The 15,104-nt window shown below is 36.9% G+C and overlaps 1 protein-coding gene across 1 annotated transcript in view; it reads left to right on the plus strand.

The window, feature by feature from the left end:
• The window catches only part of HLTF (helicase like transcription factor), a 27,067-nt gene continuing 11,963 nt past the window's right edge, over positions 1-15,104 (plus strand). Inside the window, exons 1-18 of the mRNA XM_074153855.1 lie at positions 1-20; positions 1,303-1,513; positions 2,080-2,246; positions 2,707-2,840; positions 3,824-3,924; positions 4,523-4,597; positions 4,809-5,000; positions 5,126-5,221; positions 6,245-6,293; positions 8,033-8,120; positions 8,808-8,887; positions 9,767-9,856; positions 10,072-10,169; positions 11,431-11,574; positions 12,322-12,460; positions 13,239-13,374; positions 13,675-13,854; positions 14,300-14,424. Of these exons, the coding sequence (XP_074009956.1) occupies positions 1-20; positions 1,303-1,513; positions 2,080-2,246; positions 2,707-2,840; positions 3,824-3,924; positions 4,523-4,597; positions 4,809-5,000; positions 5,126-5,221; positions 6,245-6,293; positions 8,033-8,120; positions 8,808-8,887; positions 9,767-9,856; positions 10,072-10,169; positions 11,431-11,574; positions 12,322-12,460; positions 13,239-13,374; positions 13,675-13,854; positions 14,300-14,424 (2,125 nt within the window). The remainder of the gene's footprint in view (positions 21-1,302; positions 1,514-2,079; positions 2,247-2,706; positions 2,841-3,823; positions 3,925-4,522; positions 4,598-4,808; positions 5,001-5,125; positions 5,222-6,244; positions 6,294-8,032; positions 8,121-8,807; positions 8,888-9,766; positions 9,857-10,071; positions 10,170-11,430; positions 11,575-12,321; positions 12,461-13,238; positions 13,375-13,674; positions 13,855-14,299; positions 14,425-15,104) is intronic.

A 15,104-nucleotide genomic window follows, 5' to 3' on the forward strand; every position in this document is an offset into this window, starting at 1 on the left:
ATGTCGTGGAGCCTGCCCAAGTGAGGCGGGGGTGAGGGGGGGGGGGGGCGGTTGGCGCGCCGGTCCTGCCCAGCCCTATCCTGTACCGGGCCGGTCGCTGCTGGTCCGTGCCTGTGCCGCGCCGGGCCCTGCCTGCGCTCGGCCGCTCCGTGCCGTACCCTGCGGACGGGGCGAGCTGAGGTGGCCAGCGTAGAAACTCGGAGCCTCCGGCGCCCTGTACTTGTCCTTGTCAATGCTGGGTGCCAAGGCTGTTGGCGCGGCTCGGGCGTTCGGGTAGGGTCCCCTCGGCAGGGCAGCTGCAAAATGGCGGCCGGCTAACCCCTGGCTGGTTCCGCTGCTGCGGGCTCGGAGCCCAGCCTCTCAAACTCTTCCTTCGTTCTGCTAGAGGAAACGGAATTCCGGTTATACAGTAGCTTTAGATACCATTTGCAAAAGAAACCAAGGTTCATTATTCCAAGCTGTGAATAACTATTATATGAAAACATTACTTTAATTGGCAGTACTCTTAAATTAATCCAGTGCCACAGTGAGGTAGTTTTGGGATATACCAAAGGTCATGATTGTTAGGTATCCGTTGAAACTTGTAGTGAGATTTTATTGTTAGGTATTAATTAAAACGATTGTTAGTATGTGGATCTTCACTCTGCTGTGCCTCATATGTGGCCAGAGCTGGTTCTGTGCCATGACACCAGTTACACCTCTGTCCCCACCGAAGGGGCACAGGGCTGGTCAGGTTGGAGTAGCTGATTGTCTCCAACGTCCATTATAAAGTGGTGATAATAGATGTCAAGGTGTGATGGTAAGCTTAATAAATACATAGGGAACAGTTGGTATAGCATTTTGGCTTTTGTGGATACAGGCATGGAGTTATACGGAGTTAATCAGTTACAAATGGTTTTTTAACCTTAGTTGAGAAAAACCAACGTTAGGAAAATACATGGAAGTTTTGCTGTGCTAGGTGTAATTTGAGATGTTACTAAATCTGGAGAATTCTTAACGTTGTTGACAAAGATAATCCTTTGAGGGAAGCTAGGCCGAAATGCACAAATACCATAGTTTAGTCAGTAGTCAGCTCTTTATTGTAATTGACTTAAACTGATTAATTGGGAATTAAAAAACATCAGACAAAATTTTCTCCCAATATGAGACTTTTTAATGTTTCCGGGTAGATATCATCTGAATAAAATTGTAAATCTGGGGTTTATAGGTAGCTTTATATCAAGGGGTAAAATAGTTTATGAGGAAATAATAGTTCTATTATTAAAGTAATTGTCCAATATTTCACACTTTATCTTTCTGCAGAGATTCCGCAAGAGGATGCTCTCAACAGAACATCTCCAGAGGAGAGAGAAACTATTCCCGGTTTCCCTCTTCTGACTTTTACTCCAGTCTTGGGTTGGAAGACGTCCTCTCTGTAGGTGATACTTCTGGAGCAGAGGAAGATACAGACTCAGCTATCTTATATGGAACTTTGCGAGGAAGTGTTGTTGGATTACGATACTACACGGGGATTGTAAGTGCATGATAAATTATAAAGCCGAAGAGAAGGTCAGCTTTGGAAAAAGTATGTTTAATTAAATTTCAAAAATTCCTAGAACTCTTGACCAAGTATAATATTAATAGATTTTTTTTTTTTTTTGTGCCTTGATGTATTTGTCATTCTTCATGGGAAGTACTTAATCTAAAGCTTTATTTCAAAATTTAGTTACAGTAGCAAGCTTTCAAATCTGGTTTAGTTATGTGGTAGGTCTGCTCACCTCCATAATGTAAAAGAAAGTGACAGAAAACAAGAAATTAGATAGGTCTTTGAACTGTTTACGTGGACAAGAAGGGGTGTTTATTCCCTTACAAAATGCGTTAGCAGTTGAAGGTAGTTCTTGCTCTTAGGAATACTTTTGAAATTGCTGACATCTATCAGCTAGCTCGTTTGTAATGCTTTTGTAGACTGACTGAACAGAATGCTATACCAAATTAATCTTTAAGCTTCACAATATTTAAGTAAATGTATATTAGATATTTCTGCCAATAATTTGCAACTAAATGAATGTGTTCTGGTGTTTCTTTGTTTTGCTTTGTTAGGTTAATAACAATGAAATGGTTGCACTTCAGAGGGAGCCCAGTAATCCTTATGATAAAAACGCAGTGAAAGTAAATAATGTGAATGGAGACCAGGTAGGCCATATAAAAAAAGAACTAGCAGCAGCATTGGCAGGCATTATGGACAACAAACTAGCATTAATTGAAGGGTAAGTGTGAAGATTATGCTTTTGGTTTAATGAATTTAAATAATGGGAACTTTTTTTTTTGTTGCTACACTAGCAAATTCTGAAAACTATAAGTGTTTTCTTTTGACAGAAATGACAGTTCTTCATAATAAGATGAAGGTGCATATTTTCAGACTCTGTTATTCTGTTGAACTGCTTGCATACAGCTCATTCTTTCCCATAAATGATAAATGTAGAGACACTGGTGAGAGCAAATTCCCTAAAGATTGTTGTGAAACTCTTAAATTAACTGCATGTGGTGGTTTGTATAAAAGACTTGCACAGTATGAGTACTAACACCTATCTGGAACATTCTGTGTTTTGGTAAAAATAAGCACTTCGGAGCACCTCTTGCTGAAGAAATAAAAAGGTTTATTCTAAAAATGTAAATAATAAAAAGATTAATGCTGGGGTTTTGGTTTTTGTTCCTGCTTTTTATCAGGGTTGTCCCTTATGGAGCAAAAAATGCCTTTACCATGCCTGTACAAATGAGCTTTTGGGGAAGAGAAGAGAACAAGGAAGCAGTGCTAGATCAGTTAAAAAAGCACGGATTTAAATTGGCTCCTCCTCTGAAAGGTAAGCCTTGAAGTTTGGGATTTTTTTTCCTTTTTAAAATACTCATATTGAACTTGCCACTGATTGGAAGAAAATTTTAAGGGCTTAGTCCTCATCATAGTCTAGTCATTCACAAAATCCCCTTAGGTGGGGAATAATGCGAAGTCCACAGCTATTAATTTTAAACTTCATTGGAAGTATACTTTTGTGTCCTGTCTTTTATGATACCGGCCAGCAATTTGAGACGTATTTGAGCAACCTCAGATGTATTTTCAATTCCGTAAGTTCCTTAATCCATAATGATTCCCTGCATTTCTCCAAAGTAAGAAAAAAAATAATTTTTTTAAGAAACACATTAGGCCCTTTCATAGGGTGAGGGTTTCAGAGGCAGTGCTGCTTCTTAGCAGAGTGCTAGGATGTGTATCCTACTAGTGAGGTGTGAGCAAATAGAGATGAGATGTCTGAACAAATCAGCTTAGCAGACCTGATGCTTTGCAGAGCCAGCCTTGTGCCAAAAGCACCTGTGCTCCTGGCACTACTGGGCTCTGTGCGAGCAGTGGTAGTCAGGAACACAGATGCATGTAGAAGTAAACACTTGGTGTGGGATAGATCTGCTTTACATACAGCAAGATTCCAGTTTTTATCTTATAGGTTCTATTGAGCATAGTTAACAGAAAAAGAGTTTGGAGTAAAAAAACATTTTGTATTATCAGTCATCATGTGGTTACCAAGTCAAACTTCATGTAACACAGCAATTTCTGAGAAACACGGTTGCTATCTTAAAGGATCCCAGCCCATAGCTCATTGCTGTGTATCTTACAAAGCTTTGTGGAAAGCCTGTGTGGGCAGTTGAAAGTAAAGGATAAACTGAGGCTAAAAGACAAGTGGTGAAAGATACTGTCTTACAGGCCACAATCTGATCAGCATCGTTACTCGTGAGCCAGGTTGAGACTGGGAAGTTGTCATATTTCTGTGTTTCAAAATACTATGCTTTTAATGACAAGTAGGTTCAGAATGTGGTTTTGGATCAAAGTGGATTTCTGGGAGAGCTGGTCCAAGTTACAGTGCTCCAGTTCATGCTGCTGTGCAGTTGACAACTGAACAGGTTTGCATTTCATACTTAAACACTTGGAAGTTGGAATTTTAACGGTGGGGGGGTCTCTAACTTCTTCATTAATGAAACAGTGCTTGTGAAGGGAGGTTATAGTTATTCTGTTATTTTTTTACTTTGTTGTGGTGATGAGTTCTTTTCTCAGTCTTGATGTTTTACCAGATAACAAGTATGTTAAATTCTCAAATGAAAATAAAATCAGACTTGACTTCAGATTTGGCCTAGGGTTGTAGGTGAAGGGTTGGGGGGTGGTTTGTTTTGCGTTTAGCTTTTTGTTTGCTCTTTCAAATTAGAGTGAGGTAGTTATTTAGTGAGTGTTGTACAAGGATGTGAATATATTTAGCCACTCCTCCTCAAGCTTTTGCTTGTATTGGCATGTGTTTGTCTTGGAAAAACTGAACTGAATTTTTATATAGCAGTAGCTAACAAATATAATAACAATATTCCAGCAAATCAGGTCTAAAGTGGTAGACCTATCTATACTGATTACTGTATGACAGGTAATTGTAATTTAATAGAATCACTGGTTATTTATTGAGGTTGTTTTTAATCGCAATAATTTTAATGGCTGTTTTTGTCTTCATTTATGCAGCTTAAGAGTGAATTTGACAAATTGTTTGAGGATCTGAAGGAAGATGATAAAAGTTGTGAAATGGAAGGAGCAGAGGTATTTCTTAAGCTAGAAACTTTTCTATAAAGATATAAATACTTAGACATTTACATGCATATTTGGCTTTGTTGTCTGGACACTGGAGATGTTTGAATCAGAAACAAATTCACTAGATACAAAGGACTTTATAAAAAAAAAAATTTCTTCCAAAAATTGAATGTCTTATTTAATATGCAAATAGTGCATAACGTATCTCTTTAATTTGCAGGCTGTTGGCACACTCTTGCTTCCCCATCAGAAGCAGGCTTTAGCTTGGATGGTTTCACGTGAGAACAGTAATGATTTGCCACCATTTTGGGAAGAGAGAAGTAACTTCTATTACAATATACTCACAAATTTTGCAGAAAAGCAGCGACCTAAAAATGTTCTTGGAGGAATATTGGCTGATGACATGGGACTGGTAATAGTAACGTTTGAAACTTTTTTTATGCAGAACGTGCATGCATATTTCTTGATTGGTTTCTTGATTGGTCATTTGGTCTGTTTTAATCCGTGTAAAATATGACGTTCTTTTCTGTTATGCAGGGTAAAACTCTTACTACTATTGCATTGATTCTCACAAATTTTCAAGATGGCAAGCCTCTTCCTGTTGAAAAGATCACAAGTGATAAGTGTTATGAGGTAAGATAAAAGAAAAAGATTGTTTTAACAGAGTAAATTTAGCAGTTAAAAAAAACGTGCCTAGTAACTTTCTGTATGGTGAACTTTGTGTACATTTTGTAGAAAAAGTTATTCAAGTACATCAAATAAGAGGAAGAATAGGGTAGATTAGTTCAAGGTAGGTGGACTGTGTTATTTAAGAGTGTATAAATGAGATGTAGACTGTGTTATCTTTGGAGTATATGCTTCAGTATACTCTAGGGAAGACTTTATGAAGGCATAAATATTTTTGGTGTTGAGGTTTATAAATTCTTGCATTTCTTCTAGATTTCTCCTGTAGGCAAGTTGTGACTGCACAAATAGAAGTGGTGTTTTTTCTGAAGGTGTCCATGTGTAGCTCCTGTGTGGTTTGGAGGAAATACCTGAAACAACCATAAGAGCAAGCAGAGGGTCTTGGTAGTACACAAATAAATAAAACTTAGTTTATATTTTTGCCAAATACTTGAAAAGAGAGGAAGGGAAACTACAGTTAGTGAACTAAGAGCAATGCGCAAACTATTCTTAGGTGGTGTAGTTCAAGTGCTTTTTGCTTTTGTTATGATATGATTTTCAAGATGACGAAATACACTAAGTGCTAGGATTATGTGATTCATTATGGAATATTCCCTGGCAGCACTAGGGCTGAGGGTTTTGTTTCATTATACTATACTTTCTGAGTTTAACAGAATAATGCTTTGTGTTTCACTGCAGAATGTTAACTGGGAGATGCTATTAGTGTATTTTCTTTCAAGGGCAGCTGTGTAGAGTGAGTTTCTCTCCTCTACCTCTCTACAGTTTCATTGAACTCTCCATGTGGCTACTAAAAAAAAAAAAAGTCTAGCTTTTTCAGCATCTTTGCATGACTGTCTGACTTGCCACTGAACGAGTCTTTCATGTTTCAGAGCAGTAATTAGTCACTGGCCAGATTAGTGCGATAATGTTATTGGCATTTTTTCCAGTTGCTTCATTATTAATTAAAGAATAAAAGTTTCCATTCCTCAATAGGAATCTGGTACTAACAGCATGAACAGCGTTGGACGCAGACTATGTAAAGGTGACCAAAAATTATGAAAAGTCCAGTAATGTTTGCATGATAATTAATGTGATTAGCTGGAGTGCTCTTAGTCTGTAGTCAGTGCTAGTCTTCACAAACTCTTGACAAACTGTGTATCTCAGAAGTATTTAAAACATTTCTTTAAAGAAGTTTCAGTTGACATATGAGAAGGTCAAATACCTTGTGAGAAAGTTGCACCCTGTCAGGAAAGTTATCACATCCAGGAAATGGATTTTGGGTTCCTTTCCTTTCTTTTCCTTTCTTGTAGATGAAACAGGAGCAATCACGCACCTGTTAGAATCTAGTTTCTTCAAACAGTGAACATTAGTAGTTAAATTGTAATTAGGTTCTGTATTAAGACGCCTTTTTTTTTGTAAATATTTTAAAGTAATGAGCAAATGACAAATATTTAGAAGGATTTTATCACACCTGTAGTTTTCAGGTTGTATCGGGAGAATTTATAGATGTATATGAAAAATTATACTTGCTCTTAGTGTGTTTTGTAACTCAGCATGCTCTTGAAAATGACCAAAGAAATGCATGGGGCTTGAAGTTTTGGAGTAACTTTCCCTTGCTGTCCTCCCATACAAGGAATGGTCTAACTGACAGCCAAGAGAAACGAAAGGGACTGATAAGGAGAGAACACGTTAGTGTGAACTGCCTCTGGTGAAAGTTATTTTTATCAGTACTCTGAAAGGGACAAAATGCAGACTTTCATGGGGGTCAACGTGAGTGTCACCAGAAAATCAGAACCTTTACTAAAGCTGAAGTGCTGAGTAGCATCCAAGATGCTTATTTATTTTTTTTTCCCAGAGCATCAAGCATTTTAACAAGTACTGTTTACAGCAGTGAGGAGAGAGCCTGTTTCTACTATTTAAACTGAAGAAGTGATGAGAATGTCTTTCAAACCCTTACAGCTCCCCTGCCCCCATTGTTCTACATTAAATTGATGCCTATTTCTTGAGTCTTTACAAGTTTTGCCATCTTCCGGATTGTTTTAAACTTTTTTTAGTATTTACAAAAAGTCTTTACTGAAGCTGAAATCTGGAATTCAAGCATGGATTTACTTACCTGAGTTATAGCAAAACTCTTCCTGCAAGTGCTGTTGCTTTCAGTTTTGATATTAACTGTCCTAATGCTTTCTCTTTTTTTATGTTTGCTTCTGATAGGCTGTTATTGGCAGGGCACAGAGGTGATGTTTTCCTCACTATGTGATAGAACACCTCAAAAAAAAAAAAAAAAAAAAAAAAAAAAAGCCCCGCAACTAAATGGAACAAATCCCCTGTTATCCCCCAGCATCCCTCCACCCCCCATCTGTGACGTTACCACATTTTTTCCTGTTAATGTTGCTGTTATTCATTTAGTTTTGGGCAATGTAGAAACAATTAATAAGGTTTGACCTGTAAAAAACCTTTAATGTTTAGCATTATTTAAAGCTTCTTTGTAGAACTTTACCCTTACTATTAACAGTACAAATTGTTTTTTCCTCTTTTTAACAGTTTGTTTTTAATCACCTGCAAACTCAGTAAACATTTTATAACTTTGTAAATATTTAACATTGTTTTAAGAGTATTTTTATTTTTCATTTGTGATCGTAGTATCGGTCGTACTTGTCCCATGCAGAACAGAGGTTGTTTTAAAGGAAGTTAGTACTTGTTCTTGATCTGCTAAAGTTGGTTTGGTAACCAAGCTGAAGCCTATGTATGTTTTTCATAAATGCCAATTTCTTCTTTATGAAGCCTCTAGCAATGTGATGGAGCCTGGTGTTTCTAACATAAAAAAGTTTGAAAGTACTTCGTTGAAACACTCAAGTTGTCTTCCAAAAAGGTAGATAGCTGGAGTAATCTTTTTGTTGGTTTGCGACTTAGATTTTGAATAAAAATAGTGGTTGTGATTAACCTTAACCTAAATGTGTTCCTAGCACTCTCCTCACCTTTCAGTATGCTATACTTCTGCTTACATTTATTGTGTGTTCTGTATCCGTGTTGCACTTTGACATATATTAAAAAAGCATTAATTCATTCTACGTGGTTTGTGCGACTGCATGCTTGGCTGTCTGCTGCAGTAATAAAGGTGTCTGCTAACATCAGTGTGTGGCATCTAAAAAACTGGCTGTGAAATAATCTTTATACTAGTATCAAGTGGGTTTTTAAGGGGTTAAGAAATACTTTGCAGGCACACTTCTGACAGAGACAGCTTTGAGCTGATGAAGTTGTGAAGCTTACGAATGTGTCTGAACATTCCCACCACACTAGCCTCTTCCTATAATTGGTGTGAGCTTCAGTGATAATCTGTTCCAAATTTTATGGGCTTCATTCACCCTGCAGCTTTGTGTTCTGTGCTTTCCTTCTTTCTAACCCTTCTAAAGAGAAAAAATTCAAATCACAGTGGTATCTTATTTACAATATCAAGTTCATTTGCTTTACGCTCTTGGGATTTAATACATAAATTCAAGCAGTAGTAGAGTTGGTTTTTGGCTTTTTTTATTTTTCTTTTTTAATGCGGATATCTTAGAGATAAAGCCAAGAAACCCAGATATTCAGGAAGCAGTGACTTGGGAGAGTCTGAAGAGTGGCTGCCACCACAAACAAAAAGTAAGTTGCTAGGAATTTTTTTAAAGTGGTTACTGTGGCACCTTGTGTCTTCCTTTCTGAAAAGCCAAACTGAAGAGGATTTATAATTAACTGGAAAAAGAATTAACTAAACTATGTGGGGTGTGTTGTTTGTTTTTGTGGGTTTTTTTTGTATTCAAACAAAACTTTAAGCAGAAAATTTTAGAAGTTGCTGAATGGGAATGCAGTGTCTTAGTCCTAAGTGTTGTAGTTTGTTTCCTTAGCTGAACAAGTGGTGGTGTAACAAGCTGTGAGCAGGGTCTGATGGATGGTGAAAAATAGAATTGCCAAGATTTTTAGAATTTGACATAGACTTGTCAGGGCACTAGGGCTGGAAAAACAAATTCAAAAAAAATTGAGTCCATCTTTTGTGGTAAATACCTGAAATGTGATCATGAAGAGGCAAGAACGTGTGTCATCTATTGAACTAAGTTTCTTGCATGGAGAAAAATGAAGGGATGCAGGTACTCCGGAGTAAGCAGTTAAGTTTAGGTTGAAGTACTTAAAGTGAAACCAGTGCTAAACTATTTGTTTTTTTTTTATGACCGTAAACTGCATTCCTCTGAAGATTCATAACCTGAAATAGATACTCTATTTCTGCACACACTCCTGTCGGTGTTCAAGGGGCATCTGATCTGGACGATGCTCTGAACTGTACAGTTTAGTTTGAGGCAGTCCTGTGAGGAGTAGGGGGTTGGACTTGATGATCCTTATGTGTCCCTTCCAACTTAAAATACTCTACTCTATTGTATTGGAGAGGAGTAATTTGGTTTACAGGTTTGACTTTTATGAAATGTGTCATCAAAATAAATGAATGCATATGTTCTGCATGGTATGAAACATCTGTTTGGCTTTTTGCAGCAACTTCCTGTCATGTCCAAGAAGACAAAAGCTTTGCATCTGTTCTTCTACCTTCATCTACTTGTTTAAAAAGACAAACAAAGAGAAAAGGTAATGAGGGTATAAACAGATAATATTAATTTCTGAGTTTTTTGAAGCTGAAGTAGTATACATATTTGACTTAATAAACTCATGTTTTTGTAGATTGCTTTGCTGCTCAGGTGAGGAAATCTAGGAAGGACTTCAGGGAACCATAAGTTTCTTGAACTTCTACTTTGCTCTAAGGTGAGCTGTTATGCCCCAAAATATGGCTTCTGTTTTCTCAGGTACTACTACCGTTCAGTCAGTTGAGAAGAAATACTCTGATGATGGCCCCAGAGCAACGCTGATTGTATGTCCACTGTCTGTCCTAAGCAACTGGATTGTAAGTGTTAAGCTCTTAATGTGTAAATGTGATATACGTTCATTATGATCCTGTAGAAATATTACTCCCTCTAGTCTCTCCTGCTAGTAAAAGGTCATGGTTTTCCTTTTTTACGAAACAGAGCTGATTTCACAAGGGAGGCTTATTTGATAGAAATTTAAAAACTGGAGTATTGTAATGAGAGTGCAGTTCCATGACTAGCGAGCTCACCACAATCAGAAAGAGCGAGCTCGCTTCCCATTCCTCGCTTTTGACTAGGTGAATTCACTTTGGCATTTCTGGAACTTGTCGGAATTAACTCCTTAAACCAGATGAGGAAGGTGGAGGAGAAAGGTCCTTTCTGGCATGCTCAGAATAAAATATCATTGTACTTTATTGGTAATGCGTATAACGTTTCATTTGCTAGAGGGGTTCAGTACTTTGGCAATCCTGTTGGTGATCTGTGGGAGTAGGTCTGCTTTTTGTTTCATGACACTTTGAATACAAATATGAATGGGATGTCTAACTTTCAAGGTATGTTTTATTTGGAAGTTTGTGCTGTCTGTGCTTAGAACATTAATAAGAAAATGAAACAATTTATTCTTAAGACTAGTAAAACATTAAAATCATAATTGGGAAACATCAAATAGTGTAAAAAAAAAAGTACTATTTTTGTCAATTCAAAACTGAAAAAAGAAAAGACTGCGGTGCTTCAGAAATGAAATCATTGATTTTTATTGGCTGTTGAGATTACTGTATGCTGAGTGCTTCACAGAACAAACATAGAGAATATAAACACTGGTTTTAAAATTAATACTTTGACAATCATGATGTAATTTATGTTAAAACCTAGGTGGTTAATCCAGTAAGGGGAAGAAGCTGTAAATGAACAGTGAAAGAATAAACAAAGAGAAGATGAGGGCAGAAAGTGGAAAAAACATAAAAGCTCTTCCAAGCTCTGTTTGGGAGGAACAGTGGATTTTGAAGTGCATATACCATCAGGATGTGAATTTATACTGTGCAAGAAATAGTATCACATTCTGATAACTCTAGCTCTATGTGAGTTACTAATGACTGAGGTGACTATTTCTGGTCCCTCTTCTCACCAGAGTGGAAAGAGAAAAAGAAACCTAAATTCAAATTGCTTTCATATGAGTGGATGTAGAATGTCACAGAGCTAGAGGAAGTTGTTTTTAGTTAAGGCAGCTTACAAGGATTTTATTCTAACAATCATGTAGTAACACAGGATCTTTTAGGTGACTTTTGACAACTTCTCTTTCAGGACCAGTTTGAACAACATATCCACCAAGATTTTCATGTAAATATTTATGTTTATTACGGTTCTGACCGTAGCAAAGACCCATCAGTTCTTGCAGAACAAGACATTGTACTGACAACATACAACATCTTAGCTACCGATTACGGAGTAAGTAAGTGAGAAAAGGTGTTTTTTGAAGTGTCTGGGCTAATGATGGCAATATATTTAAGTGCTATTGTGGTAGGCAATCAAAAGGTTATAGCTGTAGTTTTGTTTTATGTACTTTCTTATGGGTTCGCTGTAGTAGCAAAGAGTTTTTTATTGATTGCTCCTGTAGAGAAAATTATTTGACTGCAATTTTGACAGCTTAAGGAAGAGACTTTTTAAGGATAGAAAAGGATGACAAGTATGTTTAAAAAAAAAAAATAATAATTGTGGCATGAGGATCTCATTTCTGCCTTCCCCTATGAAAACATAATTCTGTAGTTCTTGTTGCACATAGGCTGCAACCAGGTAGCTCATTGCATGAGATATATTTGTAAAGTTATATTTTCATAGAAATTCCATCTGTTTTAGAAGCCTGAAGATTACATCTTTAATATAAACTTTTAATTTGCTCTCTGATATATTTTCCATATCTCTGTGTCCTTGAGGCCGCCTTCTTTTCAGGCTTAGCTTATTTTTGCTGTAGCTTATTCCTCATATTCAACTATGAGAAGACTGGTAACATTTTCCAGGAATTGTTACATCTCAAACAAGGGACGCCTCGTTCTTAGTTTTGCTTTTCTGTGCTGATAAATAAACAAGATGCAAATAACTACTATCTGTCATTAATTGTGGTGTTGTTATAGTTCATCCAAACTGAAAAAAAGTATTTTAATTTCAGTAAAAGAATAAACAAATACTGTGTTTCAGGTCAGAGGTGACAGCCCTTTACACAAAGTCAAGTGGCTGAGAATTGTGTTGGATGAGGGGCACACTATACGAAATCCAAATGCTCAGCAAACTAAAGCTGCCTTAAATCTGGAGGGACACCGAAGATGGATACTTACAGGTAAAATATTTGATAGTAGAGGAAATGCAGTGCAGATTGTCTTGGTATGGCACCAGCTTGTGTTTCCCACTTAGTGTTTCCACTGGCTTTTTCTAGGAGTTAGACATGGTTAATGTCTGTCTGTGTCAGATTAATTTGGAATGTTCTTAAACTCTTCTTTGGCAGTTATTTAGATGTGTCTTCTTTTAGTTGTATTTAATCATGTTTGCTTGGTTTTGTGTTTTGATTGGTTTGTTGGGGTTTTTTTAGTTTTTGTTTTTATTCATTTTGTAGACACAAATTTTTAAATAACTTTTGATACGCAGGTTTGGTGGAAGTGCAAGTAAAAAGGGACCTATTTATGACCTGGCATGTTCTATCTGGTTACAAGCTCACCCTCTTACAGAATTATCTGAACCTCGGTAGCTTTTTGAAATGTAGTAGTCATTCTGAAATCCACCAGGGACCGTGCAAGCATATGATCCTTAAATGTAACTTAAAGAAGATCATGATGTAACCACTGCTTTTGAAGCTGAAATGGAGAGATTAACATCCAAGTTTTTCTAGAACTCAGAGCTGCAGTTTTCTCACTCTTACATGTTTAAGTGTTTTGTAATACTGTAATTTAAAAAAAAAAAAAAGTATTATACTTAATGACATGTCAACCTAGTTATGAGAGGCCTTGTCCATGATGCGTACTTTGGAGAAAGCACAAAACTTTCACTTTGACCAAATATTTGTGGTTTTTATTTTCTTTAAGGTTTTACAATCTTTTTGTGTTTGTTTATTTTCTGTTTAGGCACTCCTATTCAGAATTCTGTAAAGGATTTATGGGCTCTTATTTCCTTCTTAAAATTGAAACCTTTTACTGATCGAGAGTGGTGGCAGAGAACAATTCAACGTCCAGTCACAATGGGAGCTCCAGGAGGGCTTGGGTATGAAGTGTTCCCAAAGGGTTTGTTGAATGAGTATGAGTGGCAGTGCTTGGGCAACGTGATGAATTAGTGTTTCACACTTAAAATTGAAGCATGTGTGTCATTAGGGCTTACTTCAGTTTTTTTAGTTCAAATTGATAGATACTAAATAATGCAGATTATGTAATGTTTCAGTTAATTGTATTGTACTAGTGTGCTTGGATTTTATACAGAACATGTATTTATGCAATAGAATGAAAAAAACCCAAACAACAGACCAACCCCAGCTGGGTAATACATTGTCTATATATGTATTTTTAGGCGTTTACAGTCTCTGATTAGGAGTATTACCCTTAGAAGAACTAAAACAAGTAAAGTTAAAGGAAAACCAGTTTTGGAGTTACCAGAACGTAAAGTACTTATTCAGTATGTTACGCTTACAGAGGAAGAGAGACAGATCTATCAGTCTGTGAAAAAGGAGGGCAAAGCTGCTATTAGCAGGTAAGTAGGCGGCTTTCTTAATCCCGAAGGTTGAAGTTTGATATCACAAACTTGTGCTTCAGAATTTTTGGTTATGTTAGCTCTAGTAGCCAAGTTCGTCAGTTTGTATGCTGTAAGCTCATAATTGCAAATTAGCATAGCATCTCTTCAGTTCTGAAGAGTGAAATAGAGACTATTGCAGAACTATATATTAGAAGTTCTGTCTTGCGAAAAACAAGGGTACCAGACAGATAAAATTTTTTGTCACCATGTGTTAACATTTCCTCTAGTAAAACATGCTACTTGGTAGCACTTTGTACCTTGTTTCAGAAGAGGTTTTGAGAAAATATATTCAAACAGGAAAGTGAAAAATCAAATCATCGGTCTAACAGCTAAACTTGATCACTTGGTATCTGTTACTCCAGACTCTGCCATTTCACACTAACAATAAAACTCTCTTGTACAGATTTTTCAGTGAAGGGACTGTGCTCGCTCACTATGCTGATGTCCTTGGTGTCCTGCTCCGATTGAGGCAGCTTTGTTGTCATCCTCGTCTTTGTATAAATACATCTTCCTCTAGTTTTTCAGCTGGTGAGTGAATGTGTTTGGTTCCTGTGTTTCTAAAAACAGGACTTGCACTCTGTGTTCAAGAACAGAAACACATTTGTGTGTTTTTCCATGCTTTCTGGCTTCAGCCTTCCTCTTTTCAGCTTGGATTATTGAACTTTGAGCTTTGTTACCTTTATTTTTTTTGTACCATAATATGTTTGAATATGTTTGAGAAGTGGATACTTAAGCACATACTCGAATATGAATGAAAGCAATGATGTATGAATAGTTACGAAGGCTTAGAAGCAGGAGTTAATAAGCTTTGACAGCCCATACAAAAATGACCAAAGAGGACCACTGCAGCGCCAAATGCAGTATGCTTGTTAAAAAGCATTGTATCGGTTGTTGTAATAATTTATAGAAGTGCTTTTACAGCAAATTTTTTTCTTTGCCTCAGGAGAGAAGATGTAGAGGAGCTTTGGGGAATGGCTTGTAGATTGGTAGCCATGTCAGCAGAACAACTGCCTCTTCAGCAGAATAGGAAACTGTTGACTTTGTTACGGCTGTAAGGAAGGGTGAATACAGAGGACTGAAAGGAGAGTGAGATTTTATTTTTGACAAGCCAGAACTGTACAGCTGCATAGTGTTGAAAATTGTATTTCTTTTTAGAAGAAAGTGTAGTCTGTTTGAAGTACTCTCAATTTAAGAATTCTCAAATTTAG

Source organism: Numenius arquata, chromosome 9, assembly GCF_964106895.1.
Source record: "Numenius arquata chromosome 9, bNumArq3.hap1.1, whole genome shotgun sequence".
Lineage (NCBI taxonomy): Eukaryota > Metazoa > Chordata > Aves > Charadriiformes > Scolopacidae > Numenius > Numenius arquata.